Source organism: Oryzias latipes, chromosome 10 (genome assembly GCF_002234675.1).
Source record: "Oryzias latipes chromosome 10, ASM223467v1".
NCBI lineage: Eukaryota > Metazoa > Chordata > Actinopteri > Beloniformes > Adrianichthyidae > Oryzias > Oryzias latipes.
Window position 1 is genome coordinate 17,465,778 of NC_019868.2, and position 27,661 is coordinate 17,493,438.

The 27,661-nt window shown below is 40.4% G+C and overlaps 2 protein-coding genes across 3 annotated transcripts; one reads left to right on the forward strand and one right to left on the reverse strand.

The window, feature by feature from the left end:
* Positions 1 to 785: 785 nt before the first annotated feature.
* Positions 786 to 7,113, forward strand: sfxn1 (sideroflexin 1). Its single transcript, XM_004073332.4, has 11 exons — positions 786 to 898; positions 2,269 to 2,438; positions 2,514 to 2,684; positions 2,902 to 3,000; positions 3,107 to 3,182; positions 3,413 to 3,498; positions 4,142 to 4,269; positions 4,404 to 4,453; positions 4,637 to 4,686; positions 6,612 to 6,659; positions 6,813 to 7,113. Exons 2-11 carry the CDS (start codon positions 2,275 to 2,277, stop codon positions 6,907 to 6,909), a joined length of 969 nt encoding a protein of 322 aa, XP_004073380.1. The 5' UTR covers positions 786 to 898; positions 2,269 to 2,274; the 3' UTR covers positions 6,910 to 7,113.
* A 2,868-nt stretch (positions 7,114 to 9,981) lies between these two features.
* Positions 9,982 to 27,075, reverse strand: LOC101173428 (copper-transporting ATPase 1). 2 transcript variants are annotated; one of them, XM_023959244.1, is made up of 23 exons: positions 26,890 to 27,075; positions 26,053 to 26,183; positions 24,626 to 25,091; positions 22,184 to 22,924; positions 21,819 to 22,013; positions 21,554 to 21,717; positions 21,283 to 21,444; positions 21,087 to 21,163; positions 18,922 to 19,144; positions 18,589 to 18,822; positions 18,411 to 18,502; positions 18,087 to 18,214; positions 15,393 to 15,547; positions 15,168 to 15,302; positions 13,186 to 13,380; positions 12,648 to 12,830; positions 12,343 to 12,556; positions 12,110 to 12,256; positions 11,865 to 11,971; positions 11,485 to 11,688; positions 10,936 to 11,053; positions 10,762 to 10,864; positions 9,982 to 10,656 (listed from the first exon to the last, which is right to left on the reverse strand). In XM_023959244.1, exons 2-23 carry the CDS (start codon positions 26,170 to 26,172, stop codon positions 10,383 to 10,385), a joined length of 4,437 nt encoding a protein of 1,478 aa, XP_023815012.1. In that variant the 5' UTR covers positions 26,173 to 26,183; positions 26,890 to 27,075; the 3' UTR covers positions 9,982 to 10,382. The 2 variants fall into 2 exon arrangements, with proteins under 2 accessions (XP_023815012.1, XP_023815011.1); XM_023959243.1 differs by having other exon boundaries at positions 11,865 to 12,007; positions 26,890 to 27,074.
* Positions 27,076 to 27,661: the final 586 nt, after the last annotated feature.

The following is a 27,661-nucleotide window of genomic DNA, read 5'->3' on the forward strand; positions in this document are numbered from 1 at the left end:
GGAATAAATCGATCCTCTGTCTTGTCCCTTGTCTTATCACTAGATGGAGACAAATACAGACTTAGTGAACAACTTTGATAAGAGGCTTAGAAGTAGTTTGAAACGTTGTCAAATAAAATCCTATTCCTAAAACTCTAAAAGTTTTCAATGACATTTTTTAAAGTGTTAACAGGTTTTGTTTGAGGTTTTGTAATGAGTTATTTTGCAATAATCCTATAGATATTGGTAATACGACCTTTTCTTTAATGTACTCCTTGAATAGAAAAAAAATTGGTAGTTATAGGAGTCCATGTGTAGATATTAACCTGGCACAAGTGAAAATACTCAAAAGTTTAAGTTTATTAAGACATCAATAATTAACTGTCTGCACATCAAATTCACAGTAGTGCATTCGGGAGGGCGGAAGTGGGGCCCAGTTCACCTCAAAAAATAAAAGCACAATTTTAAAATGTCAAAATTTCTGTTCTTTAGGGCAACGTTATATCACTGTAACGAAACTAGTAGACAGTATATGAAACAACATGTTAATAATTTCCCATCAAAAATTAGAATTGATGAGAAATCTAAAATAATTTTGTGATTTGACCTCAATCTTCGCACTTGTGACTTGAAGATGAAATGCATTTCTCACTTCAGACATTTTTTTAGGTTCGGGGTTCTTATCTAACAAATGAACATTCAGTTGTTAAAAAGGGGCTAAAATTATGCCACGTTTGGGCAGTATAATAATTTATTTTACATGCAAACGGAAGACGGGCTTTTATTTTGTCAAAAAGGTTCTTGCCAGGCGGATGTAGCCGTGTGTGGCCTCGGGCTGTTTTCATGCTGTTAAATGAAAAATTAGCTGTCTGCAGCCTGTCAGGGACTCTTTCCGCGGACTCTCGGAGCCTACAGCGCTGTGAGTATATAGTGGGGGGGAAACATCCTCCTATTTAGGTTCAAAGATACAATATACTATTTTAGTGTCCCGGAAATCGTGGGAATAACGACTTTCTCTCCTGAAGCTCCTTGATTGATACTTGGACGGCACAGTTGCACAGATGTTGTTCCTAATTAACCTCTAATAAGGATCGCGTAGAAAATTAAGTTGTTTTCGTACATGATCGTTTTGTGTTTGATTTTTAATTGTATTTTTTTTACCAGATGTGGAGACACCTTTAGGTACCGTCCAGATCTGACTGGTTTACCTCGGGTTGGACAAAAGCGGTTCCAGTCACACTCTGCATGCTTTTCATGGAGACACAGACAACATATTTCTCCAGTCACACATGTTGACAATCAATAATAAAAATTATAATAATAAACAGTAGCATTTTTTGTTCTACTGTTAAAATGTATTTGACTAAAAGGACTTTGAATTTGGAGGTGAACGTGTTGCCACGCAGGCTGCCGTGGTTTGGCTGAGAGTGGGAGCGAAAAGCAGCTCAGGTTTTTGGATCAAAGGCCAAATCGGTTCAAAGTCCATTTTTCTTTTATGTCCCAAATGATTTTTGCATTTTATTCGTGATATTTGCTCGCGCTTTTAGCGCGCGTGCCTGGCAGCGTTTTGCGCAGAGCAGCTATGCTTCTCTCTCGCTCAGAAACGAAGGTGTTTCATGTTGATCGCGAGAAAACCCCGCCGAGTTTGATACCTGTTAAAGAGGCAGCCCGCTGTCTGTACTGCACAGGTTTCAGAAAAGAACAGTTGTCTGGTTTGTTGTCAATCCAGCAGCCATCTTTGGTGCAGCTGCCTGTGGAGATTCCTGCAGCTGCATGTTCATGCACTGACTACAGCTGGAACAAAATGTAAAAACAAAACATGCAATTTAGGAAGAAGGATTGTGTTTCTTGCTGATACTTGTAGGTCTTTTTTAATGCATTATGTGTGGTTTGATTTAAGGCTGGAAAAAGTGCAACTTTTAATGACCTTTTTTCATCACATGGAGAATTTATAAACTAAAATTTTACTTATTTTTACTATGAATTTGAATTTCTTCAACGTCGTCTTTATTCTGAGGTTGGCGTTGTCCCAAAGTAGGGCTTTGTAATTTGTTGCTTGACAGCCCAAGTGTCAGGTCAGGCCATCACCATAGCAACATTACGGTGAATCAGTGGCATGGCAGGAGAGAAAGGGGCATTGTCATTCCTGAGTATTCTCCGAATTGGGTTCTGATGGGAAGTTCTAGGTTTTGGCAAAAGTCTGTTTAAGTCAATGCAATGCATGGATGCACACAGCTGGGGTGCTAACCTATGATCCCCCCCCCCCCCCCCCCCCCCCCCCCTCCCCAGACAAACATGGCTGCAGAGCTATCAACTTCCATAAACATCAAGGAACCACGGTGGGACCAGAGCACGTTTATAGGGCGAGCCAAACACTTCTTCACCGTCACAGACCCCAGGAACATCTTACTGACTAACGAACAACTAACACATGCACACAAAGTCATCACCGACTACAGGTCTGTAAAGGAACCATCAAATACATTCATTTATGTTCAAACATGAATGTCCATGTCGGGTGTCTTCTTCTGCAGGGAAGGGAATGTTTCTCCAGGGCTGACAGAAGACGAACTGTGGAGAGCGAAGTATGTTTTTGACTCTGCTTTCCATCCCGACACCGGAGAGAAGATGATCCTGATCGGTCGCATGTCCGCACAAGTTCCTATGAACATGACCATCACTGGATGCATGATGACATTTTATAAGTACGATGTTTTTTTGAAACTTCCACCCTTTGACTTTTATAACAAATAATCTAAAAGAAATTAATTGTTTGTATTGAAGTGTATTGAGCTGGTTTGCGTTCACAGCTATTTTTTTAAAGAGTAAATTCAGAATTATGATTGCATTTCTCCACGTTGTGTCAGTTTTTCATGTTTATAAACTGAACGTGATTGCTAAAAATGTCTTTCTTTCTTGCAGGACGACTCCCGCTGTTCTGTTCTGGCAGTGGATCAATCAGTCTTTCAATGCAATAGTCAACTATACCAACAGGAGCGGCGACGCTCCAATAACAGTCAAGTGAGACTGAAAATGCACCTCAGACACACTTTCAGAATTAACCCTTCAATGTCTGCGGGAGACAGTCTTTAACGTGACGTGACCGTTGCGCTCCTGTGTTTTGCAGCCAGCTTGGCACAGCGTATGTGTCTGCCACCACGGGGGCAGTGGCCACCGCTCTAGGACTAAATGCACTAACAAAGGTAGTAGCCCATCTAACCTCAGCCTATATCTCACTAAAAAGCATGAAACCTTAACGCAGTAGTGTCATTACAGGAAGCTAGCTTTGCATGGATGTCATGCAAATAATCATATTCTTATGCTGCTGTTGTGGTTCACGATCCATGCTCATTCATGTCCTGTATATGAATATAGAAATATAACCCTTTTTGCTGTTACAGCGGTGGATACTAAAGCACTTCTCTTCTCTTAGCATATTTCACCTCTGATTGGAAGATTTGTTCCATTTGCTGCTGTAGCTGCTGCTAACTGTATCAATATCCCACTAATGAGACAAAGGTAAGGAGCGGCTTTCACTAAAGTACTTCTTATTTGCTCTGCGTGTTCATACAAACATTTCACTGAAGGAAAAAAATAGTCTTTTTTTCTCCAGTTTCCAGCAGATATGATCAATCACTCAGATTTACTTATAAAGTACTTATAAATAAGCCAAAACATCCAAATGGCTATGCAAGTAAACAAAATATAATAATAAAAACACTAAACAATAAAATACTATAAAAGAAACCTAACCCTTTAGCTATTTTTATTGCTATTTAGTGCAGCGGAGCAGCAGGATTTTTCAAATAGCTGAGATTTGTATACAGTAAACCACAAAATTAACAGTCCTGCTGCACATCACTGTTTCTATGTTGTTTTGACTATTCATGAGTGTGTTGTTGTGTTGTATGTTGTGTTTCACATTCTGACAGTATTTTGCTGGTGTTTACTATAAATTGGAGTAAAGCAGCAAACAATCAACCCTTTAGTTCACTTTATCCATCCATGTATTTTTATACCAGTTTTTGAGCTTATTGCTTCAACAAAGGCCATATGCTCAAATAAGCATCTCTCACTCTTATCAACAGACATTATAGAATCCTAAATGTCCATACGCAGGAGTTTAGCTCCACCAAAATTGAGCTTTACTTCTTCCCTTCAGAGAGCTTCAACATGGCATTCCCATCACAGACGAAAATGACAACAGGCTAGGAGAGTCAACAAAAGCAGCACAGCAGGCCATCTCACAGGTGGTGGTCTCCAGGATCCTCATGGCTTCTCCAGGAATGGGTATACAAATCTAAAAAAAATCTTTTTTCATCTATTTCATTAGTCATAGTTCTCCCTTTCTGACAGCAGGTTCAAAAGATACATTTTCTAAGCTGCATGCTTGGTAAAACCATGTTTCCTCAATGGCTCCTCAGCTATCCCGCCGTTTTTAATGAACCACCTGGAAAAGAAGGCTTTTTTAAAGGTAAGCATTAAACACAACCAGTAGAAAAGAGGAGATGACGGACTTGACTTACTATAAGTTTGGAACTAGTTTGCTCTCTTTAATTATCAGACATGAGGAAAGAAAAGTGCTGAGGCCACTCTAGTATGGGAGTTCACCGCTGCTTTTGTGTCCCTCATCCCTCCTTTTGCTTGGTCTTTTCAGAGGTTCCCATGGATGAGTGCACCTATTCAAGTCAGTCTGGTGGGATTCTGGTGAGTTGTCAGAGATGGCTGACCCGATAAACTCCCTTTTCGCTCTTCCTGCTTCACATTAACTTCTTGTAGCAAATCATTCCGATCAAGTGAAAAGGCACAATCGGTATTAAAGACCCATTCCGATTAAAAATAGTGTTTTTAGTGTTTTGAAAATGTTCTTCTGAGATTTTTCTGATGATGGAGGATGTGTATAAACAAAATTAAGCTTAAATTGTATTTCTGAGTATTTCTTCATTCTGATCGTGAATCAGGAGCAGGCAAAAAAAAAGCTGTTGTAAAAAAACGTCCTTGTGACGTAGAAAACACCCCAGGCCATTCAGATGCATCCACTTGTACACCTTTGTTGTCCTCATCCCAAGATAGCATCTGGATTAAAACTGTTCTGCTGGATAGCTCCAATATTCCTCGCCATTTTTGTTTGATGGGGTTGTGAGGAGATGAAGGGATGATGGGATTTTAGGGCAGGCTTACTCCACGACAACATTCCCATCCATAACTCAGAGGCAAATTACTACAAAACAAAAAAATGCATAATCAGAATTAAAAGACCACTGGGAGCTCTTTAAAAATAGATCAAAAGATGATTGGAGTGTAAAAAAATTGACACCTTATTTTTCCACTGTCTCAAATTTGATCCACATATTTTAACATGGTACGACTGTATTATAAAATGTAATTCTCAACAAAATTAGCATTTTTAAAATACAGCAAGGAGTCAACAGATAATTTTTTTCTCTCCATAAAACTGAGAAAATGAGCAAAACTTTACTTGAGATTTCATGAAAGCAGCCATTTTGAACTGATCAGGAAAATCTCTTCAACTGCCCCTAGTGGAATGTTTTTTTTATGGGGCAGAAAACATAAAACAAGTTGTTCCAAAGACATAAAGGTAGCTGGTATTAGAGGATGCAGAAGACGGGGTTAGATGGAGGAAACTGATTCTCTGTGGTGACCCCTGAAGGGAAAAGCTGAAAGGAAAAGGAAGTTATGAACAATGGGATTTAGGGAAAGTTTGGATCATGACAATGCAATGTATCAAATTTGATACAAATCAATTATTCAATCGATCAAGCTTTATTTATAAAAAAGTGTTTTTTATGTGTCACAGCTCAAAGTACTTTACAATTAAACACAAACAGATAACAAAATACAAAAAACTGAAAAAATGAAAACCAACCCACCCCTTTGCCCCCCACCCCCCATTCACACATACACCCCATGACGTGGCACACAATGCAAACATGCACAAATAAATCTTAGGGTGAAAATACTGGCAGAGCACAGGTAGAACTACTACACACATGTATATTAAGCGAGGATCAGACGTGTGTTTGAGATGAAAGGTAGGCAGTTCGATGATTAGTAAAGAAAAAAATGGAACAGCTTGGATTCTGGTGGCTTTGTGCTCAGGACCTGGGCTCTCAGTGATCCCGAAAGGAATGCAGTGTTTGAATACATTCTGTATAAATGACTTTAAGGCAGCAGTCTGTCCTTGTAACACTGTAACTGTGGGCTAAGAGGCTCAGGTGACAAAAAAACAATCAAAAGCTTTAAAAATGAAGACCGGTTCCTTCATGTGTGGCCATTTTTTATTTAAAACAAGCCTATAAGTATTCTGAGACTGTAAGAATGTTTGAAGGCGGTTTTAGGAAATGAATCAAGGTCGTTGCAATCATTGTAAATACATTCTGACGGACTACATTTGCAATACACAGGCATTATTATTTTTCCCCTGCACATTGTCTGAATGCCCCCCCCCCCCCCACCTTATAACCTTAGTGTGACTCTTTCTCATGTGATTCATTATTTAGTTAAAAAATAACAGGATTGGGACTTGCTGCCAAGTGGTTCAAGCTGGGATTGTGTCTCCTTTCAAACGCTGTTGTCAGAGTTGACTCTCAAAAGTGTGTTTTCTTTTTCAGTTTGGTGTTTGCCACTCCTCTGTGCTGCGCATTGTTCCCACAGAAGAGGTTAGTGAAACACTGGAAACCAGACCCAGTAACACTCTGGCTCAAAGGGTCCTATCATCTTTCAGCTAAATGAACGAGACTTCTTCTTTGGTTTTGTTTTTTTCCTCTCAGAGCTTCACAGCCTAACTCTTGATTTGTCTTCACCCCCTCCAGCTCCATGTCAGTCAGCCGCCTGGAGCCGGAGCTGCAGGAGAAAATCCGGTCCAATCACCCCGGAGTGGAGAGAGTGTACTTCAACAAAGGGCTATGAGTGCACAGCCCCCCCAACCCAAACACTGTCATACAAGCTGCAGGCTTACCTCCTCTGTCAGCTTTCCTCATTCAGTGTGCCAAAGTTACGTTTTCCACCATGAAGGACCATCATTTGTTCAGTTTGTAAGGATTTTTTTATCTTATTGTGGTGGGTGTTCATTTGAAATGCTAACAAAAATTCTTTCTGCCTGGGCCAGATGAAGAAAAGAAAAGCAGGTTCTTATGATAAATCCCTTCTTTTTCTGCACAGTTGGTTTTTATGTTTTTTAATCCCACAACATTGTGAAAACAAAGTCACACTTAACTTAAGGTTAGCAGGCGAAAAGGATGGTAAACTGCAATATTGTAATGATGCAATCAAAGGAAAGATTTCTAAAATGTTCTTAGAAATACATTTGAAAGGTTCTGATTGTTAAGTTCTGGGTTTAGACGTTTACAGAGAAGGAGCAGGTGAACTCAGGAGCCACCTCCACACCTGGACCATATTGTCAGTGCTCTAGAAAAACCCACAATGCTCACTGAAGTAACTTAATCTAAAATAAGGTATTATACATAAAAATTGAGCAAAAAGAGCCAATTAAAACCAGATGTAATTTATGAATTTTTGTTGTAGAACCATTAAAAACACAAGTAATCAAAGCAGGCTTGGACAAGAAGTACACCCGAAAAAGTATTACAAGGAACTATATTATGCAGATTAAGTTGCCATCTTTATTTCATTTGTTAAATTATGTTAATCAGTAGCACTTCATAGGTAAACATCCTTAATGTGAATAGAGTGCAACATTAAATACATTTGTAAAAATCTCATAGAGGAGTGTTTAATGAGTCAGAGGTTGATATTCAGCTTGCCTTGAACTTTTCAATCAAAGCCAGGTTGTGGCTCAGTGTTGTCTCAGAAGATGGCTGGATATTTACAAAGTGTTTAAACCCATTTGGACCAGGAAACGCTGCAAAAGACTAATTGGTGTTCCAGTATTTTATCTCATTTGATTTATTATTTTTTTAACCAGAACAGTGGAGTTAGGGGTTAAAATGCATTTTTTTCTAAGTCTCACAGAAATTAATGACATTTCTAATTTATCCAGTTTTTAAAATCTCCAGTCCTACAGATGTGATGTTGCAATGATGGCTGTCATTGTCGGTGCTATTTGACAACTGCTTTCCAACCCATTAGCAAAAAGTTGGACACTTGAAGTTTATTTGAATAAATATACTTGAGTATAGATAAAGTAAGTCTACTATAGAGTGTGTAGTGTAGGAAGTTTACTGACCGAATACTTCTTCAGACTAAATTGGAACATTTTAGGTTTAAAGTAAACTTCAAGTGTACTGCCTCATTTTTGGTATAGCACACATGCTGCACATGAAAATTGACAACTTTTTGTCAAGGCAAAACAAAAGAAATGACTTCTTATAAGAGTACCATAATAATCAGGAAAAGATTTTCTGAATGGTGTTTCCTTCAGTATTTGTGGCAGATTAATGTGATTAACCCTTCAATGTCTAACTGAGCCAGGAAGGTTTTTGATAGCTTTAAGTTCAACTACTGATTCATCCTCTTTTGCTGGAAATAATCCTACTAATATATATATATCTTCAATGTATGGTACTGTTTTGATGGTAGGTTAGCACATTTTTGTAATATATTTTTAATGTGTTCTTTTGGGGGTGAAAAGTCCAAATTATTTCAGAGATCATGAGTCATGCAAATGGTTAAAAACAGAGGGATTGATGTACCAGTGTCAAACTATATTTTTCAATGTCTTTAAAACAATATTTTAGTTTTCAAAATAAAAAAATGAAGGAAAACTGCTTCTGAAAATGCAAAGCACAATCCTTAGCTGTGCATTTCATCATGAAATGAGTAAAGAGACGTGTACCTGCACTAGACTGTAAAAACCGAATTAGTCCGGTTTAGTGACTCCGTCTTCTGTTTCCTTTGTGTTGCTGTTGTCTGAATTTCAGTCTGCTGTGTTTGGACACATTTGGTGTTGTACTTTTATTTTAGCCTGAAAGCTTTCAACAGCACGTGTCCTCTTGTTATCCTGGTGCGTAAAACAGAATTTCACAACACAACACTGCTGGACTTCTTTCAAATCAGGGATATATAAACAAATTAAAAATTGAAATGTGTGATTTTAAGTCCATTTTGGAGGTCCAATCTGTATCGTATTGATCTGTGCTTCATGTAATGCAAATGTTCTTTTTTTTAATACATCACAAGCCTGGATGAGTTGTTTTTTCCCCATCATGCTGTGTAATTTTCTGTGACATGTTTGGGTTAAAGAGAAGTTTTCTTTCCTTTAGAACCCCCCCCCCCCCCCACACACACACACACACGCAATACTATCAATTGTTGATTAAAAGAAAAGCACAATCCTCTAACACAAATCTGGAGACTTCGTTTTATAACTTATTATAAGAACATAAAGTACTGTAAAGTAGATATTTGTGGAGTTTAACTGTGTCCCCCTTGGGAGACATGGACGTTTGTAAAGTATCTTTGTTGTTGGGAAAAAAAATCCACAATGATCACTGAAATAACTAAACAATTCAAAAATGATGTCTTCTTTTTATTGGTGGATTTTTTTAGGTCCTGTTTAAATCATACTTTTTGCCATTATATCTATTCAAGTGAATTTATTTATCAAATAAGGTAAAAATATGACCTCTGTCAGTGATGCTTTTAACTATTAATAAGTTTGCTTTAAATTAATTAAATCTGAGGGTTTTGAATTAATTTTCTCCAGTGCTGAGCAAATGACAAGATAATCCGGTTTATATTTGCTCCACAGCACCATCTTCTGGTCAAAAGTAGGCACGACAAGCTTTCCTAACGAGACACAACGTCCAAAGGGCTACAGTAGAGCAGACATGAAAGGCAGAAAAAAATTTAAATTGCAATGAAAATTTTGACAAAGACTTGTTCCAAAAAGAATAACAAAACCTCACCTGGGAGGATGTGATCACTACAGAATAAACGGTGTGATAAAAAAAACAGAATAAGGAATTAAAAAAATTCGGGCATTAAAATAACTGTAAACATATATGACAGTAAGAGTCCATAAAAGTAATACACATTTTTTATTTGGAAATCCGCAACATGTTCAGCCCCTCACGAGTTTCTTTTTTCTGTGATAAAATGTTTGCAGAACTCTTAAAATACATACAAAAATGTGCTCAAACATCAGAGTATTCTGTTAGCATCTTTTGGATTGGATATTCCTTAATATGCTGAATATTTACTTAGTAAGCAATAAACTAAAAATAATCACAAAAAATGAAAAAAAAAGATCAATACTACTTGAATATTTCTGAGTAGGATTCATGTGTTTCAAATTTTCTCAAGGAAAATGTATAAAAATATAATAAATGTCTTTACATCCTCTCTTACAAGGGCACCTCAGCTTAATGTGGACCCTTTCAGTCACTGATTCAGTCCTCCATGGCAGTGTGCTCTCCACGTTTTCAGCAGAACTCTTCCTCACACACAGACTCCCCCACCAGCAGTGAGTGCTTGTCGGGCTCATTGAGCGCCAAACTGTTGAGCGATTGTTTGTCTGAGCGTAAGGAGTTGATGGAGGCACGGCTGTAGTTGACGATGCGATCCAGCAGGCTCAGTTTGGGGGAGGGACGCCGCACGACTCCCATGCCGATGTGAACGCTGATGTCCGACAGGCTGTTTTGACGCTTGCTATGACCAAGTCTGGCCTCCAGCTTCTCAGCAGTGGGTTTTGTGTAACTATGGAGAGGAGGGAAACAAATGAGGGAAGGTAAAGGCAATAATACAGACTAATGCACTGCAGGCAAACAAAAGACTGAAAACCAACTTCAACTTTCTTGTTACCATTTCAAAAGAAGAGAAGACACGACCACGGAGACGGAGGAAAGCGCCATCGCAGCAGAGCCCATCCACGGTTGCAAAACCAGACCAATGGGCAGAAATACTCCTGGAAATAATCATTCTTTACTACAAAAACTTTAAAAGAAGTTCTGCTGAAAAGTATTTTGATGCACTAACCAGCAGCAATAGGAATTCCCACCAAGTTGTAGATGAGAGCAAAAACAAAGTTGATCCTAATTCTCTTTACTGTCTTTTTAGAAAGGTCAATACTGCCGACCACATCCAGCAAGTCGTTCTGCACAGGAGACGAGGCGACGCCGAATCCCATCACAGAGACAAAACATAAAAAACATTCAATATTAGGAAATAAGTAAGAGAACACAAAAAAATTACACTTTTCTAACATCTAAAGCTGCTTTATTATCAGTTATTTTCTGGTTATGACACATTTTAAAGATTAAGTAAAAATAAACATGTGTAAGGAGTGGCACAAATTGTCAATTATTTTACAAATAAGAATTCATCCGATGAAACAAGAGTGGAAGCAGCTTTTTTACTTTAAATATCGGTGTCACTCAGCAGAAATGAGGAGAATCTCCACTTTTTTTTGTTTCCTTGTTATTTACAAGCAATTCAGTTATTAAAAGTGTGTTTGGTGCTTAATCCTAATCCCATTTTAAAATGAATACCTGAGTTTATGCCGGGAGTTCAAATAGAAAGATTTACCCTGATCAGCACCACGTCTGCTGCTTCTATGGCCACATCTGTTCCGGTTCCTATGGCGATGCCCACGTCAGCCATGGCCAGAGCAGGCGAGTCGTTAACCCCATCACCCACCATGGCCACTATCTTTCCAGCCTGCTGCAGCTGTTCTACTTTGGCCACCTTGTGGGAAGGCAGCACCTCTGCAAACACCTTTCTGATGCCCACCTGGAAGACAATCATGAGAAGACTGGATTACAATAACTGTACCTCCTATGACATGAAGAGAATGTTTTTCTCTCCAGCCTCCCGTCTCTAAATGAAGAACCTGACTGAAAAGAAAAAGACGATGTCTTTGCAGAAACATACAACAACTAGAACGATTTTTTCGGCAGCCCTCATACCTGCGCTGCAATGACCCGAGCCGTCTTACTGTTGTCTCCAGTCATCAGCACCACCTCCAGACCCATGTTGGTCAGTGTTTGGACTGCCAGCTCAGCCTCAGGTTTCACTGTGTCAGATATGGCTATCATTGCACACAGCATATCTGCACACAAAGACTCATTTTTAGCAGCTGTTTCATATTGTGAAGCATATTTTCTGAATAGAGTTCCTGTATTTCCTAGAGTTTGATGTAAATTCTACTCACTGTTCACAGCTACTAGAACAGCAGTGCGTCCTCGGCGCTCGTGCTCCATCATGGCTTCATCAATCTCTGCTGTGATCTCCAAGAAGTTTCTCCTCATCCACTCCCTATTCCCAATCAGGACGACGTAGAGGTCTGTCGGACCTGAACCTGCAGTACAAGCGGAGGACAACAGGTCAAGTTTAGCACAGTGCTATTAGAACGGTAACATGTCTGTTAAACCACAGGCTACATACTTAGTGGCTGTGGATCCATGATGAGTGGATGGGAGCTGCTGGACGTCCGTGTGTCACTGATCTGAACGAGCACGCTGTTCCAATGGTTGTTGTCCTCACTGTCGCTGTCGCCCTGCTTCACCACTGTCTCCGTGTTGCTGACCTGACATCGGACGCCACAACCTGGGACCGCCTGAAAGTCTGTGCACGTGCCTAGAGACTCTGTGCCGAGCTCCTGCAAGAACGCCGTTCCAAAAATGTCAACTCCAATGTGTCTGCCACATTACCAAAGAGTATGAGGGGTTCAAAGTCACATGAAAACCAACCTGTTTGCAGTATTTGGTGATAGCTGCTCCTAGAGGATGTTCACTGTTGTTTTCGGCTGTGCCCACAATGGCCAGCAGACGAGAGAGAGGCATCTTGTTCCCCTCCACCACTGTTTTGACTTGGACAACCTTTGGAGCTCCATATGTGATGGTGCCGGTTTTATCAAATACTATAGCCTGGACCTGCACGTACAACCAAATGTAGCTTTTAGGACATTTTAAGAAGTAGTCTGGTATTTTGTCGTTTCTGCAGAGCAACAGCAGTTCATCAGAAATTTACTTCTGAATTGTGGGTGGGACCGTTGGTGTGGAGTAACCTGTTTACACTCTCTCTTGCTATTTTACAGCCCATCACACCCCCAATCCAACATTTCTAGTGCATCAAAAATGGCGAACAATATTGGAGCTGTCCAGCTGTACAATTTTAAGTCAGAGGCCATGATCGGAGGGTTACAGAAAACAGTACTGTCTGTACTCTTATAAAAAATCGTGGCGGACAACCCCATGGATATTTCTTATCAGATTATAACGAACACACCTTATGTGCCATTTCAAGGGGCTCTCCTCCCTTTATCAGAATACCGTTTTGGGCTCCTACCCCTGTGCCCACCATCACCGCTGTTGGAGTTGCTAAGCCAAGACAACAGGGACAAGCGATGCATAACACAGTTATAGAAGTCTGGAAGGCGAAGCGAATCACTGTCTCAGTTGTAGAAATGCTCTTGTCATAACCCTGCAAAGAGGAAAACGGCATTGTTTAATTTCAAACTAAAGTGTATTTTAATTCAAACTAAGAAAATGTGATAGAAGCAAGAACATGTCAGTACGATTAAGTAATGCCATTCATGTGAAATTACTCAGTACTGGACTGGAATGTAACCAAAAGAAGGCACAATCTAGTGCTTGAGTATACCGAACCCAAGTTCATGTCAATGCAGGTGGTTGTGTCAGAAAGGACCACTTGATGCTGTTGACCCACAGTTTCCCTTTCAAAACTGGACTACTGTTGGTCGAGGAGACGGTGAAGGAGTTTTTGTAGACAGAAAAAGAAGGAAAGGCAATAATGTAGGACTTGGAGTCTGGACTTTAATTGTTGGGACTTTGACTTCTACTGGGATTTGGGCAAAATTACAAGATTTTACAACATGATGGAAGGGAAGAAAAGCAGATGTCCTGTTATAGATTGGAAGAAGGTTTGAGCTGTTTTACTAAGGAGGGGATGGAAAGAGGAAAGGAGTAGGAGTGATCCTGATGGAGGAGTTTGCTAAGAATGTTCTAGAGGTAAAGAGAATGTTAGGCTACGTCCACACCGCAGGCTGAAACGACCCAATTCCGATTTTTTTGCCCTATGCGACCTGTATCTGATCTTTTCATGACAGTCTGAACGACACAGGTCCGATCTTTTCAAATGCAACCCAGGCCACTTGGGTATGAGGTCCTGAATCCGATACGTATCCAATCTTTTGAAATGCAACCTCCGTCTGAATGGCCAGGCCACATGTATCCGACCCGTACATCATTGAGACGCTACAAACGTCATCATTCTGCGTTGAAATAGGCGGGAACGAGAACATAAATATCAACCATGGCGAACGATGCTGCTGAGACCAGTCAGTGGAAGGGAAGCGAGGTCACAGATTGGATTAATATTTGGGGTGACAGCTCTATTCAGGTCTAAACTCAAGGGCTCTTATCGCAACCGGGCGGTTTTTGAAAAAGTTTCCAGCTAAATGGCCGAGCGTGGTGTTGAACCTTCCCCGTGATTACTATTTTTTCTCTCCCTTTCCGACCGTGGTCAGAAGTGCGGAGGACCGAAGGCGGATCCTCCTCCGGGGTTCACTTCCCCGTTCGGACCCTTAGATTCTCCCGAGCAGGTTAATAAAGAGTCAATAGCAGTTCTGCTGGGGGAAGCCTTCTTTTATCACCGTTCTCCTTCCTCCTTAACACACAACATAAATGCGCGCTCACACTGCCCCCATCATTCCCTACCTCACTGCACGCACTCTTTCCTGTATCTTACATACACACAGACCCACACACACGCGCGCGGCCCCAGCACATACACATCCCCATTCCACAACAGTGGTTACAGACGATCCTGGCTCCAATGCCTTATTAAAATGAGCAGATTGTAATTGTGCTGGCTCCTTTGTGAAAATAAATGTTATAATACAAAAAGAGCTCTGCTGTTGACATGTTGGAAATGTGAACAGCCTGGCAAAAAAATAGAATAAAAAAAAAAAAAAATCGGAATTGAGCATTAAGCCCTGCAGTGTGAACGTAGCTTAATACAGATTTTGAGTCTGCAGCTGGAAGTTCAAGGTTTGATGCTGGATGTTAAATGTTAAGAGTGGGTATGTCTCTCATGTATGTAGTTAGCCAGAGGAGAAGGAGAAATTCTGAAGGGATAAAACTGAAATGGATAAATTACTGTGGCCAACTCAAAAGGGAACAGACAGAAGGCAAAGAAGCTCAATTCTGGACTGAAAAAAAATGTCAAAGTGCTAAAAAAAAACTTACTGGAAAGTATTTTTTGACAAGAGAAAAGTCCAAAAACCCAATGATTATCCAGACGATCAGTGTTAGCAGAGATACAGCAACAATGAAAGGCACAAAGTAGCCACTGATCTTATCTGCATATTGCTGGATGGGAGCCTGAAACAGAACACACACATATTTAACAAATGCAGAAAGCGTCCCTCAATACTAATATGCAAAGTCCAGATTTCAAACGACACATTTTACCTTTGAAGTCTGAGCCTCTTCAACCAGTTTAACGATCTGAGACAGCGTGGTATCCATGCCAACATGCGTAGCACTGACAAGCAGAGAACCATTCTGATTAATGGAACCTGCGATGACGGTGCTTCCGGGCTTTTTTGTGACTGGCATGGCCTCACCTGAAATCCCAAAGCAACAGCTGATCACAGAAACATTACGGACTGACGGTTTTCTAAGGAAAGATCTACATCCAGTCTGTTCTTTTTGGTTTTGAAATACCCTGTTTTATACTCATCTTTGGAATGTCAGGCCATAGTTTGTACCAGTCCTTTAATATTATGTTTACCCTTAAAGTGATTCCAAACTTTACCACACATTAAAAACATCAACGCCAGAAATGTCAGGACCCTCTGTTGATACAGTTCAGCATTTTATCTATAAACTTCATGTACTATTGGATTAGGCTGCTTTATTCTACGACGGAGTTTTAGGGCCACGGCGAGGAAAAAAAATTCTGGCCAACATGACGAGATTAAAGTCGTCATGTCGACTTTAATCTCGTCATAACGAGAAAAAACTCGACACAAAGTTTCGAGAAAAAACTCGTCGTGTCGAGATAAAAGTCGAAATAATGTTTCGAGATTAAAGTCGCAATGTTGCGCGAGAGCAGTGAAGCTGAGTCTTTCAGGAGTATTCAGTGTTATGGCTAATGTTAGTGAGCTAGTGGCTTTGTATTTAAGAGTTTACGACAGAGTTTTATGGCCACAAAAAAAAGTAATTTTATTAGGAGATAAAAACTCGTAAATTTACGGGAAAAATTCATAGATTAACAAGGAGAAAACCCCGAAGTTGTCCGTTTATCGGAGCCTAGCTTGAAGATGAAATATATGGAGCCTTTTGTGAAGCTTTATTTCCGGATTATAGGTTTAAAACAAAGAGATTCTGAGTCTTTTGGCGACTCAAAATCAGATTATTTTCCGTGTAGCAGCCTTTCCGGGGTTCGGTGTCGGTAAAGCGGAGTTTCATATGTAAAATAAGGAGCTCAGAGACACGTTTGGGTGTAGAGGATCGCTGCAGCCTTTATTCTCCTTATCATTCACAAACCCTGAAGTTCATCTGTCACATTACGTCATGAACCTGTCATCCGATCACCAATGCGGAAGTAAACAGTGTTACATACGCCCCCTCCTGCAGATGAAGCGACCCGTTTGATCATTGAAAAACAAAGATGAATGAATGAAAATAGTCTGTTATATTAGCATTACGACGTTGAAAAAGGCAAAAAGTGCTTCTCCTCCTCAGACGGAAGCGTCACACAAACATAGAGATCTGGTCTTTGGTGGAGGAAGAAAGGATTCAACCAAACAGCTGCAGGGACAACCGATGGCTTCATCATCGGGCTGCAGTGATCCTGCAAACCAACCATCAATAAATAAAACTTTAATAACTTGTAAATCAATCAAATGAGCCTCCAGACATTTGGAATGTTATCAATAAACATTCAGCTCACCTGTTCAACTGAGTTTAGTCGGTCAGCTCTGCTGCTGCACGGCGTTCACCTGCTGCTCTGCATGCTGCTCACTTCCACAATAATCTCGTAAATTTACGAGTTTTTTTGCGACTTTAATCTTGAAACTTTATTTCGACTTTTATCTCGACAAGACGAGTTTTTTCTCGAAACTTTGTGTCGAGTTTTTTCTCGTCATGACAAGATGAAAGTCGACATGACGACTTTAATCTCGTCACGTTGGCCAGAATTTTTTTTCCTCACCGTGGCCCTAAAACGCCGTCGTATTATTCAAACGTGAAACTTTTAAAACTAAATTATAACTGAAGAAATTAAGGGACTGCAAATAGTTTGCAGGAGAGCTGAGCAAATATGGCGTAAAACAAAGTTAACTATTCACTATCAAATATTCTATGAACATTTTTATTAAATAGAAAAGTAAAACGACTCGATCTCAAAAGCTCCGCCTTGCTCGCCATGTGGTGCCGCCCATTTCATGACATCAGCGTTGAGTGGGCCTCGGCAACGTGTCTGCCTCAGGACAGACTTTATGCCGATCAACACTAGCAACGTGGAGAGAGTGGGTGTTTGTGTTAGCCTTGGGGCTAGAAGGGGCTGTTCTCACTGTTCTACGTTAGCTCGTTAGAACCCGTTCATTCATGGGTTGAGAAGAGCTGGTGGTCACAGCACAGGTTTTTAGAGTAATGCTTGAATGGATCAAAATACTTTGGGCTGTTTTATTTGAGGAATTAACATTATAAAACACTTAAAGGCTCAGAAAATAGATTTAGCATGGTATAAGCCTTTTAATGTATTTCTATTTCTTTTTTATTATTTAGAGTTCTGCAGTTTCGTGCTGTTATTTATTTTTTTGTACTTAGAAGTTGTATTATCAAAGCTGAACAAGCTTTTTAAAATATTTTAATGTATTCATAATTTTTGTCATATTTTTATTATTATTATACATTTTATAGCAGTTGTATCTTATGTCAATTAATGTACAATTGTACCAGTTTTACAATCCAGTGCTTGCTACAGTTAAAAGCACCTTCCTTTTGTTAATGCTGTCAAGCACTTAGAGAGGTAAGCGGTTGTCTGTAGGTAAAGGACTATGCAACTGAAGTTGGTGTGATTTTGATTTTAAGTTGGAGAAGAGATCTACCAATTGATTCTGTGTTAAAATTATAACGAAAGCTGTCAGCTCAACTCACCTGTGATGAGAGACTCATCAGCCATTGAATGCCCCTCTAAAACTCTCCCATCAACGGGAAACTTCCCTCCAGGAACAACTTTCACCACGTCACCTCGCTGCACCAGCTCCACATCCACCTGCTCCTCACTGAACATACAAAGCACAAGACATCTGAAAGGTTTAGAATATTTATGGTTTGTCAAAGCTGAAAATTCTTGAAAACCCTTCTATATATGTTATGCTTGTTTTATATATTTTATTTTAACTCTTGAGATTTGATGCAGCCCAAAAACAAACAATAAAAGGACACGTTTGTGTGATCAATGTGGAGAACAAGGTGTACCTGAGAATAACATTATCACTGCCAAGAGCGACCACTGTGGCTTCTGTTGCTTGTAAAGACATCAACTTGGACAAAGCTTCAGAAGTTTTACTCTGAAAAACAACAAACATTGGATTTGATTTGATTCTGTTCAACAATTTAATATCAACTACAAAAGAATAATAATAATGAGTTATACCTTAGCTATCTGTTCCAGCCAGCGACCCAATGAAATGAACACAAAAAGCATAGGAGGTGTGTCGAAAAAAGTGATGGGATTAACTTTTGCTCTTTCCACCATGGCCACTATTAGGACGACCAGAGAGTAGCTAAAAGCTACTGAAGTAGCTAAAACAATGAGCACATCCATGTTTGCAGACTTGTGCTTAAGTGCTTTATAGGCTTGAATGTAGAAGTAGCGACCTCCAATAAACTGAGAAGAGAAAAAAGGGAAAATGGTAGTTCAGCCAAACACATTTCTTAAAAATAAACAATGAAATTCTTCATTGTACGATCAATCCTCCGGCTTTACCTGTACAGGCACACAAAAAATGAAGGAGAGAAGGTTCATGATCGAAAGGCCGGGGAAAAGCTGTCTTTCCAGGAACATGGTGGAGTGGTAATGGTTCCGGTCCTCGACTGTAGCGTTGTGATGATGTGAAGCATTCATGTGGTGGTCCATAACCATCATGTAGATCATCATGCCCATCACAGGAACACAGAAGATCAAGCTAATGAGGAAAGATTTCCTCCATCTGAGAGAGTGGAAACAACTGAGTTAAAAACAATTCATTCTGTAAATTAATTATGATAGTGAAACCGTTTGCTTTAAAACAGACACAATGTGTAAAAGAAGTAGACTTTTATCCATATTTCTATACTTCCATCCATTCCGTCACTTTCTTCCACTCATCCGGGAACAAGTTGGAGGGGCAACAGCTTAAGCAAAGATAATCTTCCTTCTCCCTGCCCACTTCCTCCAGCTCTTCTTGGGGGGATTCAGAAGTGGTCCCGAGCTAGCCGAGAGACGTGATCTCGCCATCATGCCTTAGGTCCAGAATCTCTAAACAGTGAGATGTCCAGAAGGCATCCAAACCAGATACCTGAGCCACCTCTACTCCAACCCTTTCTCCAGGTGGGGGGTTCTCACCTGTTAACATCTCTAAGAGAGTGCCCATCTACCATGAGGAGGAAAGCTATTTCAGTCGCTTGTATCTGGGATCTTGTTCTTTTGGCCATGGCCACAGGTGAGTATTGGAACAGAGATCGACGGAAAATTGAGAGGTTTGTATTCTGGAACGGCTCCCTGTTCACCACAACGCACCAGAACAGTGACCTTATAACAATGCTGCTCCAATTACTCATGAACAATACCCTTAAGATACCTCCACTTGGGATAGAAGTACTCCACCGCGGCAGAGAGGACAGACTATCTTTCTGCTGTCAAGACCCATGGCCTCAGACTTAGCGGTGCTGACCCAAATCCCAGCCGCTTCACACTCGGCCCCAAACTGCCCCCACACATGCTGGAGGTCCTGGCTCAATGAAGTCAACAAGATAGCATCATCTGCAAAGAGTAGAAAGGAAATCCGGTGGTCCCCAAATCAGACCCTTTTCTGGCCCCTGGCTGCACCCAGAAATTTGGTCCATAAAGATTATGAACAGAGCCATGATAAAGGGCAGCTCTGCCGGAGTCCAACATGCACTGGAAATACGGTAGGTCCAACTTACTATGCAAGCCATGCTCCTGCTCTGGTAATAAAGAGACAGGACAGCCGTCAGTAAGACTTCATATTGCCAGAGCACCCTTTACAGGACACCACGGGTGTCAAGCACCTTCTCCAAATCCACAATAAACCTATGGGCTGGATTAGCAACCTCCCACAAACCCTCCAGCACTTTATGGAGACTGTACAGCTGGTCTACTGTTCTACAACCAGGATGGAAACTACACTGTTGTTCCTGAATGCAAGGTTTGATTAGTGTCCAAACTCAGTTCAGGGGAACTACCACCACCACCAGTCTGCAAAAAACCTTACCCCACCCCCCGATGCCTTGCAATCAAGCAGCTCTTTGGCTTTCTTTGTGACTTCAGCTCAGATGATAGATTGCGCCACTATAGGCTTCATCTTTCTCAACAGAAAGGGTGTCAATAAAATTGAGGAGATCCTCAAAATATTCCTTCCACTGCTCTACAATATCCCCTGTTGAAGTCAACTGGTTCCCACTTGCAACAAAACGCTACAGACAGAAAACTGCCAGTGGTAGAGAGTCCAACTCCTCTCAAGGAATTGCGTTATCAGAGCCCACGCCAAACATGAACTTGAACCAGACTATATCAAGCAGATACCTTTTGACCTCCCAGAAAAGCTCAGGTTCCTTCTCTCAAAGAGAGGTGACTTTCTATGTCCCGAAAAGCAGATACCATGACCCAGGGGTTGGACAGTTAAGGTACTGGTGTCTAACTGCTGCGCAAAACACATGGCACCACTCCCATCAGACCTCTCCCAAAAGTGGTGGGCTCATACAATATTTTACAACATTAATTATTCAAACATAACTATATATGGAATTTTTTGTTAATTCAACTAGACCCAAACCCAGTCTTGGTCTCTTTCCAAGTATTAATCAAATAAAAAGGAAACTAAAGTGATGGCCAAATGAGTTTAAAAAGGCTAAAGAGAAAATGTTTCTTACTGCCGGATCTCTTTGCTGTGGTCTAGGTGACTGGCAGACCGATCTCTCTTGACCAGAGAAGCTTTAAATCCCAGGTTCTACAAACAGACTTGGATCAAACTTCACATCTACAGCAGGTCTGGCTTCAATGTGTGCTATTTGAAACCTGCATGCAATGTAAAAATCAAATGCTGAGAAACAAAACAAAGCAATAAACCTCAATCAGCTTGATGATGTCTCGCGGCCCTAAAACCTCTGAGTCAAACTTAATGTGCGCTATGTTGGTTGCCAAGGCGACAGAGGCATATTCAATTCCCTTTTCTTTCATGAGGTTGGATTCAATTTTGTGAACACAAGAGGCACAAGTCATCCCCCTGATCTGAAAGGTAGAAAGAAGGAGCAACCAAGGAAGTGATACATTTAGAAGAAAAACATACATGGAGTTTTAAAAAATGCCTATGCATAAAATATGCATCATATTGCCTCACCACAAGCTCCAGGTTCCTATCCGATCCTTCATAGTTTTCCATGACGGAGGCAGTGAAGCCCAACTCTTTCACGCACTCCACTATCCTCGGAGGATCGATGACTTCAGGGTTATAACGGACCTCTGCTTTACTGGCCATTAATGCTACTAGAACAAAGTAGATCCCTGCAGAAGATGTTAATTTCACAAACCAAGGACAGCAGTTGAGTTAATAAAGGAAATAATCAACCCTCAATAACATAGAAATGCATATGTTTCTTTCAGACCTGGTTCGTTCTTGAGGTTTCGCTCAATGTTTGACACGCAGGACGCACAGGTCATCCCTCCAATCTGGATGTAGCATTTAGAGTGTGTGGCCTCAGTGGATCCTCGGTGGGCTTCTTTGGGATCAAACTCCCTCCCTTGATCAGGTGCTGTACTTGCAGATGTTGTAATATTGGGCTCAAGCAGAGAATTGGTCTCTAATCACAAAACAAAGTGCATCTCATGGATGTGCTAAAGCAACATGAACATTTTTAAAATCTACTTTTTGAAAGTTATGGCAACATATAGGCGCAACAATATGCCTGAACTTTTGCTGGCACTTCTTAAACCAAGTCACAAAGCCCTTTACCACTTTTCTTTGACTTACCAGGTAGAAATGCATCAAAGCCCATATCCTCTACTGCTTCCCTCAGCTCTTGTGGTGAGGTCAGGAGGGGGTCATACTCAAAAATCCCCTGGTGATCTGCCAGTGAGACTTGTGCTGATACCACCCCTTTTCTTTGGGAGATCATCCCCTCAATGGACTGCACACAGGAGTTGCAGGTCATGCCTTCAATGTGGATGTTGACTGTAGATACCAGAGGCTGTGTACAACAAGGCTGCAAAGCTGCAGGTTTGGCTTGAGTTACACTTGCAGGCTGTGCACGTGCAGAAGTCACTGGGTTAGTTGATCCTGGAGCTTCAACCTTAAAGTTTCCTGGAGGCAGCGCCTCAATTGCCTGCTGCAGCGCAGAAACAGTCACCTTGTGGGGATCATAGCAAATTGTAGCCTGCTCCTTCTCAAGAGAGACCTCCACAGATGAAACACCAGGCAGCAATGAGATGTTGTCCTGAATGTTCACTACACAGGAACGGCAGTGCATGCCTTTTACCCCGAGTAACACCAGGGTTGTGTCTATGAAGACTTCTGTCTCCTCTGAAGGGGAAGTTAGTGTTGCTTTTTGAGAGTCAGCAAATCGCTCAATGTCTCTGTTGGACAACTGCAACGGTTTAGGCTTGGACTTCACAGATGCCTTAAATCCAGCAAAAGCGATTTGCTCAACGATGGACTGGTGGGTAATGAGGTAAGGCAGGTAGATGATAGTAGCTTCTTTAGACTCCAAAACAACTGTGAGGGGAAAAAAATTATTACAACAAAAGGGAAAAAAACAAATGCCTTTTTTATTCGTACTCATCTGTGGATTGTTTTCTCCTAGTTTAATTTATCACCCATTTTTATTCCTGATATGTAAACATTAACAATATTTCTGACAAGAACAAATAAACTTAGAAATGTTAAAACAGATCTCCCTGTAGCTGTTGTAAATAACTCCAAGATCTGTATTAAATAAAAAGGTGTTTTTATAATTCTATTTCCCACTGACAACATAAATACTTCAACACCATGGAATAAGAATCAGCATATTTAATCCTATTTTTTTTAAATCCAACACAAATTAAATTACAGATTAATTTCTTTATCTACACTTTGTGACTTCCTCTTTCGGCTTCTCCCATCAGGGGTCGCCACAGCGAACAAGTCGCATGGTTAATTTGGCAATGTTTTACGCCGGATGCCCTTCCTGACGCAACCTTCTCAAACCGGGCTTGGAACCGGCACAGGGGTAGAGAAGGGAACAGGTAGCAGCCCGGAGTCGAACCCTGGTTTCACGGACGGAAGGCGCTGCAAACCAGCACGAGCTAAACCTGACTGTCAAAATGCTGAATGTTGTTTCTCTTTTGGCTTTTCCCATCAAGGGTCGCCACAGCGAACGAGTCGCATGGTAAACTTGGCAATGTTTTACGCCGGATGCCCTTCCTGACGCAACCCTCTCAAAGCAACCGGGCTTGGGACCGGCATAGAAGTAGAGAGGGGAACAGGGAGAAGGCCGGAGTTGAACCTGGGTTTCATGGACGGAAGGCACCGCAAACCAGCACGAGCTAAACTGTCTCCCCTACACTTTGTGAAGACACATTTTTTTAAAGGTTTTGTGGACTGAGATGAGTGTGACTCTTGATGGACCACATGGATGAGTGATAGACAAAAAGCTCCACTTTGACTCAGACAGCAAGGTGGCGTTGGTATACTGGTAAGGTCAGGTATTATTAAAGATGAGTTAGTTTGACCTTTTTGGGTTACAAACTAACTCTATATCAACTGTCAGCCCTACTGTCACTTTTTAGAAGACACTTTCCACAAGCAGTGAGACAGGAAAAAGTTTCGTCTTTCAAGAAGAGCTTTTATGAAAGCCAACGGTCCGTCACGTTCACATGCAAAGTACTTCACTGTGTGGCTGGCCAGTAAAGACCTTATAGATGAAAAACTAATGACATGGCCCTCTTCTTCAAGCCTAATGAGAAAGTTGGGGTTTTTCTTAAGCAGCACATTTACAGTATCTGGGAGTCTGTAGTTGCACAAAAATTCTGATTCAGACCAGATCAAAAGACAGGCGACTCTATGACTGGAAGTTTGTGATTTATAGAAAAGAAGAGTGGCTATGTTGGTCGCTAAGATTTTCCTTTTGAAATCCCAGAAACATATATTTGTAAATTTGGAGTAATTTCTCACTTTAACAGGTGACTATAAACAAGTGAGACGGGAAAATCTTTGTTTTTCATTTAGTTGTATAATAATTCTGTCCACTAATAGTTGTCTAATATTGGTTTAACGTCACTTTTACAATCTAAATGTTCAGGATGGAGGGTTTGTTAACATTTTGTATAAACCAAGAGCACCTTACTGACAAAATGAATCCTCAAAAGTACAGCTTGACTAACAATTGTGCACACGCTGTAATTGTTGTTTGCTTATGCAACTAAGTGGACTCACCTTTGACCTTTTGAATGCCGTTCAGTTTTCCAATCTTCCCTTCAATGGTGGTGACACAAGAGTGGCAAGTCATTCCTTCGACGCGCAACTTTAAAAGTGCGACTCCATCGTCTTTCATCTTAGACGTTTGGACGTCTGCAAGCGTCAGACTTTCCACTACTTTACTGAGCTCCAGTGTGGAAATCAGGGAAGGGGCAAAAGTGATATGGAGGTCCTTCTGGGAGGGACTCTCACAAACTTCCAGAACTCCTTTGGTCTGTGAAAGCTTCTCCCGGGCTTCCTGATGGGCTGCAGGTGCCAGAGCCGACGTGGGGATCAGCTGGGTTTCTGTAGATACCACTGTGGCCGTGCTGCCATCTGGAAAGCTTGATTCAAAGCCCATGTCTTCAATAGCTTCTGACAGGGACTCGGGGCTCTGTTGACCCTGGTCAAATATAAGGGTTGCAGTCTTCTGCTCCAGAGACACCTTCACAGAATTATTACAAAAACGTAAAAGGTGGGAAAGGGTCAAATAAAGAATCTGTCATACATCTATTTTTTTTTAAAGATTACACCTATTAGTGTAGCTTCTTATACTAAAAGATAATAAACGGTATAAATACAAATTGTAAGCGTGTCAATAAAATGTTTCGTACTCAAATGTATCTGCTTTTAATTAAGCAACTTTAAATAACTTCCGCAATTTAAAAGATGAACTTTAAAGCCATAAAGCTAGTACACTGAGTCCATAGTCTTTGAGAGTTTTTAGCACGTTCTTTCAGCATGATGACCCTCAGTTCTCTGTCTTGAGCAAGAATAAGACATGTGACACACTGAACGGATCACCTGACTGGCATAAGCAGAAACACACAAACTAGTGAAATTTACAACTCAGTTTGAAGCTGACTGTAAGATTTTTTTAATGAGAAGAGAAACTGATAATTCTTCATCTTCCAGTTGGGGAAAAGATAAATTCCCTCCTCACACATCGAACAAAGACCAACAAAATGATCCAAGAATCAAAGCATTTTTTTAAGTAACGATCATTTCCTGTGGTTAGAAAGTTTGCATCGACCTGCTGTCAGTCTTTTTTAGAAAGCAGAGCATGTCTGGAACACACAATTACATTAACTTTCCATTAAACCTCAGCCTGAGGGGTAAACACACAATAAACAAAAAAACAGACCTTCTTCATTTGCAATTAAACTGTCTTGTAGCGACTTTTAATAGTAAATTTAACTGACCGGACCCAAGGAACTAAGAATGTCACTTAAATTTAAAACACACAGAAGTGTCTATCAAAAACTAAAAAAAATAAACAGATCCTGTCCTTGAAGGGAAAAATGCAAACTAAAGGTTTTCAGTCATCAAATGAAATAAGAAATCAGAACAAAAATTGCTCAATGTCAAGTAAAATGCTTATCTTTGCATGCAAACACTGCATTTACCCGTATATGAATGACTCCAGGGAGAGACCCAATCCGCTGTTCTATGGACTGAACACATGATCCACACGTCATGCCCTCCACTTTGAGAGCAACTGAACACAGATTCACTTTCTGTGTCATTTTGGGTTTGGCTGAAAAAAACAAAACAGACTTACTTAATTTTTAAGCAAGAACAAAAATAAAAAAAAACAATCAACCATTAGAAAAGACAAAAGTTCTAGAATACAACATAATGTGACAAAATGCTGCAAGACATTTAAAACAAAATAACTTCATAAACCATTCATTTTCCAACAAGTGTTATAATTTAAAGTAGGATTTTTTTCTACACAAAAATTACTTAAATGTATGGGAAATTAATTCCTTTCAGAATTGCTAAATGAATCAAAACAATCTATTAAAACATTGTATTCAAGCAATTTTCAATTAAAAATGTTTTTAAATATGGGAAAACAGTACAGAAAAATCAAATGTGTGTTTTGTAATGTCTAAGTGAGCTATTTCCAATCATAAGAAGAGAATCCCTCCAGATAACGTATTCATTTAGTTTTTGTAGGTTGACTGTTGTAAGTTGAGTGGTTAAAACTAGAGTAGGGTTTTGTTACAATTCATTCACCGTTTAGAAAAGAAAATGTACCTGTTGTCAAACAGGAAATACTGGATTATCATGCAGGTAGGTTTTACACACAGAACATCGTTTGTTACCTTTACAGATATTAAGAAGGCATCTTTAAATGCGTCCTGTATTAAATATAGAATTTAAAAAAAAGAATAGAAACTTTAAAAATCTTACTATTACTTTTTGACATGAATATAAACAAACAAACAATTCCTTACCCTGACGTTAGCCTTGGGCTACGCGACTAACAAGTTAGATTGCATTATATCTTTATCCTGAGATACAGTAAACCGAATAAAAACAATTCGTTGGGTTTGGTTGTGTGGAACAGCTGAAATAACATATTTATTCAGCTGTTTTCATACACCTCAGCTCTTACTTCCACCCTCTCACGCCGATGTGACCGGCCGGTGAGTGATCTCTGAAGTACGGCAAGCCAAAAGTATCATAAATCTTTCTCCTCTCCATTGACGGTATGAGAGAACCCCGAGTGAAATAGCTATTACTCATTCAATATACTTGTCAGAATAGCAATTCGTGCTCTGACAACTTTTTTTTCTTTTAATTGTTCTTGTTAATCTTAATTTTTTTTTTCACAATATTTTTTCGTTATCGCAAGATAAAAACTGACCAATCAGACGCCTTACTAATAGCACGTGGTGCCCGCTGGCCCCTACCTGAATGTTTGATTGACAGATTCTCCGGAGCCCGCTCTCAGTGGAAGGGGTATGGACTTTGAACGAGCTTACATTTAAGTGGCAACAGTATTTGCCATAAATACGTCGTCTCAGACCAACTCTGACCAATCGCTGTCATCTGGCTCCAGCAACCCGATGTCCGTCAACTGAATTGGCTTCATTTAGCTTAAGCCAGAAGGAAGGTATTTTCTATGGGTGACGTCACACTCGCTCAGTCCAGTTTTTTTATATAGTCGATGCTCCTATCATGCTGACGTGATGGAGCTCCTGTGGATTATAAGTGAAGAATATC